This window comes from Priapulus caudatus, unplaced genomic scaffold (assembly GCF_000485595.1).
Source record: "Priapulus caudatus unplaced genomic scaffold, Priapulus_caudatus-5.0.1 Scaffold28, whole genome shotgun sequence".
Classification (NCBI taxonomy): Eukaryota; Metazoa; Priapulida; class Priapulimorpha; order Priapulimorphida; family Priapulidae; genus Priapulus; species Priapulus caudatus.
The window spans coordinates 828,768-836,512 of NW_014577089.1; the positions used below are offsets into that span (position 1 = coordinate 828,768).

The 7,745-nt window shown below is 45.3% G+C and overlaps 2 protein-coding genes across 2 annotated transcripts in view; one reads left to right on the plus strand and one right to left on the minus strand.

Moving 5' to 3' along the window:
* The window catches only part of LOC106815060, a 4,465-nt gene extending 3,771 nt beyond the window's left edge, over positions 1–694 (plus strand). Inside the window, exon 4 of the mRNA XM_014819490.1 lies at positions 527–694. Within this exon, the coding sequence (XP_014674976.1) occupies positions 527–694 (168 nt within the window). The remainder of the gene's footprint in view (positions 1–526) is intronic.
* Positions 695–973: 279 nt separating this feature from the next.
* LOC106815395 lies at positions 974–4,681 on the minus strand. Its single transcript, XM_014819850.1, has 7 exons — positions 4,581–4,681; positions 4,110–4,258; positions 3,606–3,773; positions 3,216–3,354; positions 2,844–2,950; positions 2,473–2,633; positions 974–2,277 (listed from the first exon to the last, which is right to left on the minus strand). The coding sequence occupies exons 1-7, from the start codon at positions 4,615–4,617 to the stop codon at positions 1,464–1,466; spliced, it is 1,575 nt and encodes a 524-aa protein (XP_014675336.1). The 5' UTR covers positions 4,618–4,681; the 3' UTR covers positions 974–1,463.
* Between the last annotated feature and the right edge of the window lie 3,064 nt (positions 4,682–7,745).

Sequence of the window (7,745 nt, forward strand, 5' to 3'; positions counted from 1 at the left end):
GTGTGTGTGTGTGTGTGTGTGTGTGTGTGTGTGTGTGTGTGTGTGTTTGTATATATGTATGTGTGTGCGTGTGTGAGCATGTGTGTGCGTGTGTGTGTGTGTGTGTGTGTGTGTGTGTGTGTGTGTGTGTGTGTGTGTGTGTGTGTGTGTGTGTGTGTATTCTTGCTTGCATGCGTGTGTGCCTGGTCGTGTGCGTACGTGCCAACGTTTAGTGCGCTCACTCCGATACTATAGTACGTTTCCCCTGTCTTCTGCTGATCATAATCTTACGCACAATCACCGACGACTAACTAACGCGACAATGGAAGTTCTACTTCGTGCAATAACATACCTTTCAAAGCTATGTTTGTAGGCTGCGCATTGAACAGCGACATGTCATTCACACACTTAACATGTACCGGCGCACGAGAGAGATAATTATTTTGACCCGCTTGATATTGTAGTAAACCGGAATTCGATGACAGCGATGTCAACGATGACATAAAGCTAGATGCTTCGCTGGTAACGCAGTCGCCGTATATTGCAGGAGACGGTGAAGGCTGTCCCTGTGCTCAGCTCGTCTGCTTATGGGCACAGACACGATCGTCATCTGGAGATGCCAGGCAGGCAACACGTTCGCATTGAGAGGGTACTCAAAGGGTTCTATCGCACACGAGGCAACGACCTACTTGAGCATGCCGGCGATAAACTCTAAGACGGTCCGTTGTTCTTCAGTGAGCTCGGGCGAACGCCCTCTCTATTGTATTAGTGATGTAGTGTATGGTCTTACACGCAGCGTGATCCGGCGTGCTGTATGTTTGCTTGTGGATTCGTGTAATATCCATTCTCTGTAACGTCTTGAAATGTTAGAGAGATTTAACTTCTAGAGATATTAGAGATATTTCATGCGCATATGTTTGGTTGTGACTTTCTTGAGCCTTTCGTTTATGCTATAAAATATTTGATGGTATCCAGTGAAAACATCACAGCATTATTATTATTATATATATATAGATAGTTTATTATAGTTCAAACATCGTCATGGCATTCTAGTTGACTCGATATTATGAAAAATAATATTTTAAATTAACAAACAGTATGCGACCAAATTATTTTACATGACAAACCCAATACTCCCCCAAATTGAGATACTCTACAAGTACAGCTAGATATAGCCACGCCAGTTCTACAACCACGACTTTAACGAGTTGTCATACAACTCGTAATTTAACGAAGGGAAACATAATAATAGACGTCACCGTGCATCAAGCTTTAAATTAAGGACAGACACTGACAGGAACGGACACGGAGACTCAGACTGACAGCATGCGTTGCAAACTATTTACAAGCTCTTCATGTTGTAGCTTTACTTCCGTTACAATCATCGAAACAAAACACCTTATAGGTAAGATCGACAGTCCGGTGAGAATTCCCCTACTGGGACGAGTTCACCTAACTGGTCGGTTTTATCGGGCGAGCGCGGCCTACAGCCTTCCCTCAGGGTTGGCCACCCATGGGTAGCGCTGTGGGCAGGTGTTGGCGCACGTCTCGATGTAGCGGTCACCCTGGTGATCGATGCTGTTCGGTGCGTAGGTAATGTTGTAGTAAGAGCAGGTGATCGGCTGCGCGCACAGGGGCTCGCGGTTTGAGTTGTCGCACGAGAACTGGTTCGACCGAGTGATGTCGTTGAGGCGAGTCGGGTTCATGATCCACTGCAGGGCCTTGTCGATGGAGACGATGTAGACGTCGTTCATGCTGAGAAGTTCGTCAAGGAACTCCTCCATGGCCTCAATGTTGTAGTGAGCCTCGTAGAACCAGCGCGCGCGCAGGTGCAGAGGGAATGGAGCGCGGTTACCGTTGTAATGCCTGGCGAAGTTGCTTCTGAGCAGAGTGAGAGACTCCGCCTTGGACAGAGGGAAAAAGCAGTTGTCGACCTCGGCGCACAGCGTGTCGTTGGTGTCAAGCCAGTCGACCAAGGGGACCTCCCACAGGCCTGGGTAGGAAGCGGTTGGGCAGGGAAGAATCACGCACTCCTGGGTCGACCTGTAGTCGAGGGTGTATGGCCAGAGCGGGGGGTCCATCTGGGGTGTTGGCATGGAGTTGTCGTACAGGAAACCGTTGCTCTGCAACATGTCGAACTGGCGGTTGCCACCGCCCTGCAGGTAGGGGGCGCGCATGCCGACGAAGTCCTCGTTCCTGACTTTGCCGAGGAAGTTTGTGATAATGCGTTGGTCAGCGATCTCACGCGCCCACAGTTCCGTGCTGGCCTCCTTCCAATAATCGCTCGTTAGCGATTTGCTGCAACACGACAGACGATCGTTATGCTGTTGTCGTGACAAATTACAAAGATGCGCCGAGACGTGAAAGTGTTGCTGGAGGCTATTTGTAAAGTTGATTGCATACACGAACTAATAGACGAGAGCTTTCTTCGCGCAAACGACGCATTGCAGGACCACTTTGGTCTTCATAACGTGATCGTAGCGATTGAGTTACCTGATAGACAGCGCGGCGATCTCGTTTCCGCCGAAGTACAGATCCTGGACGGCTGCATAATCAGTGAACTGATGCTCAATGAAGAAGGTGGCTGTAATTGGGCATCCGTTGGGGTTTGTCCTGGCCTCTCTCCTCCTGTTCGGTCCGATACGCTTCAGGATCTGCGTCGAAACCATTTTAATAGTTAGAAACGCGGCGAAACGAAACACGTCGACGTGGTCGACGATGAATTCACTCCAGATAAGAGCCCTTCGCAAGCGCCCTGTTCGCCGTTCGCATTCAAAGGGATTCAAGCTACGCTGTGAATGAGCGTTTCTCATGAACCAAACTAGCCTAGGAAGTGCACGCTATGCATGCACTCGCTACTTTACCTGCTGCAGGAGATGGTTGTAGTCCTCCAGACGGACGGCTGACTCCCACGTAAGGGTGACAATTTGTGGGATTTCATTGGCCAACAGATCGCCGGGGATATCGGTACCTGTTGCGTATGACAAAAATATCAATAATGTGTATTTGAAATGGGTTTCGGGTCTCAACATCACTCTGTAATTCAATAGGACCTCCGCTGCCGTTTCAGCAATAAACACCACTAATCGACCCCATACGCTTTTTCTCCTGCATAATAATTACGACAACCAAGACAGCAACCATGTACAAAAAGACGGGTGAACGGACAAACGGTGAAGTGCTGGCTACTCGTACGACTCGGTAGTGCTATGCAGTCAATAGAGGCAGTTTCCTACCAGAGCATCGGCAGTTGGGAAGTCTGCAGGTAGATGGGTTGCACGGACCAGCACAGTTAACCTCATCTGAGCCGTCGCTGCAATGGGTGACACCGTCGCACTTGGCCACCGCGGAAATGCACTCGGGCGCGTTGAGACACTACATAGCCAGTGGTGAAAGATTACAATATTTAGTACCGAGCCTGCGAGCATGTGAGTCGCTCCTATCCGCAACCTAAAACCGCCACACCGTGTCTGCACGTATCTAGCCTACAGTACGTCTGTTATTCACAAACGAAAAATCTACAAACGAAGAATTTTCCTTAAAGAATTTTACGTCGAGTGGCGCGATCGTCGCGATTTCGAACGAAGTAGAATCGAGGGTGATAACTGAACTGCAACGTTTCTTACCTGGAACTGACAGCGGCTGTAGGCAGGATCAAAGGTGCCGGCGAGAGAGTCGATCACCTCCGGAGGAGGACGAATGTGTCCACACACGTCGTTGATAGCATCACCAGCATCCTCGCACTGGCCCTCGTGCTTATTCACCTGCGACCACACGGTGTTGCCCGGGCAGAACTGGGGAAGGAGAGAGAGAGAGCGAGAGATTAATTTTACACACTGCACAGATCAAGCATACATTGAGCATCGAGCATTTTGCAAGTATATATTTGTTTTAAACATTACTGCGCAGTCCGTAGCGTTCGCGAGGGGAACCTGTTTTCATGTTATTACTCGGCGGGAAATTCTCGCGACAGAGCGGTTTATAAACGATGATGACTCGTGGTGACGTCACGAGTTGAGGGACACGACACAAAACTTGTTGCGCTCGATTTACGAAGAAACCATAATGACGCCGAACACGAATGTACTATTAGTTCGACGACCCATTAATGCAATATGAGAAAAACATACGGTAATCTTCGGCCATCCGTGATCACAAATGTAGAAGACTTGGCAGTTGCCAGCATCAGCAACGTAGGTGGCGTTTCCAATAGCTGGGTTGCATCCATCCTCAGCTTCCAACGGAACTCCCAGCCTCTTCTCCACCGGGCCGGCAACGGCTACAATGCAGTCACGCGTTGTTATCATTACACCGTGATGCGAATGTATATAAACAAAAATAGATCACGCCAGATTACCCATACACGTTTCCGATGTAAACGATAGACTCACAAGTATAACCAGTTACTATTTTTGTGAATGAATCAAGTCGAGATAATGATCTGCATACTAAGACTCGATACCTTAAACCAACAAGCCTCACATCCTCTATCAATGAATGCGTGGTAAAATACGGAGACATCTCTAGATCGCGAAAGTCTTGCGCTACTTTAGCGCGCATTTTCGCAATCCAAGTGAAAATGTATCAATGGTGATACTTACCCAAGCCAACCAGAGCTAGTACTGCTAAAATCCTCATGTTGTCTGTCTGTGAACACCAAGTTGCGAATGATGCTGGATTCGTCGCGACACATGCTTTTATATGCAGTGCATGACCCACTGAGACAGTTATCGTTTTCAATACGCTCCGGGGCATATGCCGCCAAATTGAATGGAAGGGGTCTACTATGTGGACGGTGTGTAGCGTGTGTACACACTATTACCCTAGGTACTTCGCGAGACCGTACCTGATCGCCAGGGTATTAAAGACGCGCTAAGCCTCGCTGTCTCTGACACGGCTATAGAACTGTGACCACTTCGTTGTCCGCGTTTCCTGCGGGTTGCCAGTAGTGTAACACTGCGTTGTTCTCTGCGTGAATTTGTTTGCAAAAACGCACTTTAGTTCATAAAGGGCCATTATGGTGCTGTCAAAACAAATCAAGACACCGACGTTCTGCAACAAACAATACTGACAAGCAATTAGTTTAGAACATAAGGAAAAATTCGCTGAAAATAAAATGGTTAAAATGTGCTATATTTCATTAAAATGTTCCTTTACATTCAGCGAAAAATGCGAGGGGTGGTTAGAGGTAAAAAATGCAAATAAAACAAACGATGCATTTTGATCTGTTTTGGAGACGATTGTATAGACTGTAAATTACAAGGCTCCAATATATATTTTAACGCGATTTTAATTATGACTGACATTCGAATTCCGGTGGTGTTTTCTCAATTTGGAAATGCTGAAGTTTAGCATGCAACGTATATTTAATGGGGTACCCGGAGCGTAATTTTACCTCATATTGCCCCTACGGGTTGTCGGCGCCTGCTCGGATTCGCAGACAATGTACGCGCAAGCTGATGTGATAAGGTACATATAATTCCCTTTTGTAAGGGAGTTTCTTCCGTTTGTGCTATTCCAAGTAGGCATACAACTTACTCGTACAATAATGTTAACGATACAAGCATGCGAGAAATCTCATAGCGCTTGTCACGTAATATATACGTGTTGGGCTAACGTAACATATATTCTGTGGGCTACGCGATTAATACATGTGGTCAGTTTTACGCACACAGCACCGGAATACATTCTTAGTTTTCCTTATTGTTGTTATATAGTGACAGCGTATTTTACTGTTATGCATTGTTCCTTGTTTGTCAGCAAACCTAGTTGTGTTAGGCTGAACTGGAGAATGGAGGGGGTGGGGGCGTGAACGGGGGTTGCGGATACGGGACGACGGTTTACTATATACCAGCTGTTGGTTTTAGTGTGTTAAACTGATGGTGTTCATAAATCTCTCGTGATGTTTATTTGCTTCAGAACAATACTATATGATAGAAAGGTATCGTAGCGTGCACGTTTACGGTTTGCCAAACACTGGGAATAGCACCATTGATAAAACTAGCTAAAATATCATAATAATTAATCGCAATACATGATAACTGTGTCACGTACTATGATGACGGCTACATGTCAACAACTGTGCATCTTTTAATTATACGCTTATCTCGTCGTTGAAATACGCAATAAATAGTTTAATTGTTGCTAGTTATAATATGCAATAGCTGAAAATAGCGGATCTTCATTAGTATGTTAAACAGGTCACGATTTGTCATGGTGTTCAGCTGTATTGCTGTAACTTATCACGGTATCAGTAGAGGTATATGCGTTCCAAGTATAGTTTTACATTGGCATTCGACAATAGCGAATCTTAGTCGAGTTGGGTTAAAAAAAATCATTGATAGGAGGGGGATTGCATACTTTTAGCGACCCGGTGCATTTTAGTGAGGACCTGTGGATGAAATTAAGAGTTATACTACAATTAGTGTCAAACTCTGATTCAATAGTGTGGTGCCCCGTCATCAGTGAAACGATTAAAAAAAATCTAACAAAAGCATAGGCATCACTTAAAAATCACGTCATCGATCAAAGATCAAATGAGTAGAATTTTTGACATGACAAACAGATAAAGATTTTTTGTCAGGAGGCTGAAATTTGAGCCATTTGCAGTATGTTACTAGTCGCTCGTAGTCATTGACCAGTGAGGTCGGTGTTACCGATATTTTGGCCAGGAGATCATTTCGTACGAGGTCACCAGACGATAATTCTGAAGGAGCTAACGCGGCACAATGTGTATAATCCTTCAGCTCGTACGTAATAGAACGCACAAAACGTGTAGACGGATAAGATAATGAACGGAAAGTCAAAGTTTCACGAATTACCGTTCGCTAAGTGAATTTGCACCAGCTTATGCTTAGCCTAGATTCGGGTATCATTTGCGTGCCGGTTATCAAGGCGACCGGTATATTTTTGAACGCGAAACGCGTGACTGCGTCTCCTCATAGAGTGGGTTCAATTTCGGCGGCTCTCCAGTAGAACTATCATCGTACACAATCGTGCCCACTGATTATGGCCTACGTGCGCCCGTTCCCCGAAGCAGACACGGCGTATATATGTTCACGGTTCGATCCATTTCATAGCAAGTCGTGCAGTAAATCGTTGCGCAGGAAAGCGTGATCATCCCAGGACGGGTGACGTCGCGCCTGTGCAACGACGACAATTTTCAGGTAATTTTCAGGAAGAGAAAATTTAAATTGAATTAAGGTCGCGCGTGCGTGCACGATACGCCTCCGCAGGTAAACGTAAAGCACGTGAAAGAACTACAGCGACTGAATTTCTAGTATATCAGAAAAAATAGAATTGATAGCTAGCGGCTCGATGTACCTGCTTGTTTGTTCGTCTTCTTAGCGTGAACTTCTATCATTTCTTAACAATACTGTGGTTTTTCGCAGCTGAGAAGTTTGCGTCAGGATGGACGCCGGTTACTTTATGAGACGGAAATTTCTAAGAAAACACTTCAAAAACAAGAACAGACGATTCATTGACAAAGTACCATGTGTAACCAATGATTTGGTTGTACATGTGTTTGCAAACATTTGGTAAAATTATTAGATTGATCACACGCAAAAATAATACAGCATCGGACGCCACGATGTAAAGCTCATTCGATGTCGATAAGAGAGAGCATTATTCGTTTGGAGATATCCCGACAAAAGCAAACGTCACCAAAATGATTACTAACTCTATATTATTATATTATATTATATTATATTATATTATATTATATTATATTATATTATAGTATATTTCCCTTCTTTCCCCTTCTT

Bases quoted from the DNA above. Each gene is read 5' to 3' on its own strand.
- LOC106815395 (XM_014819850.1), bottom strand. From the start codon at position 4,617: ATGAGGATTTTAGCAGTACTAGCTCTGGTTGGCTTGG. The intron at 3,774-4,109 runs GTATGTTTTTCT...CTCCTTCCCCAG, and splicing joins ACGGATGGCCGAAGATTACC to TTCTGCCCGGGCAACACCGT. The intron at 2,951-3,215 runs GTAGGAAACTGC...CATACGCAACAG, and splicing joins TCCCAACTGCCGATGCTCTG to GTACCGATATCCCCGGCGAT.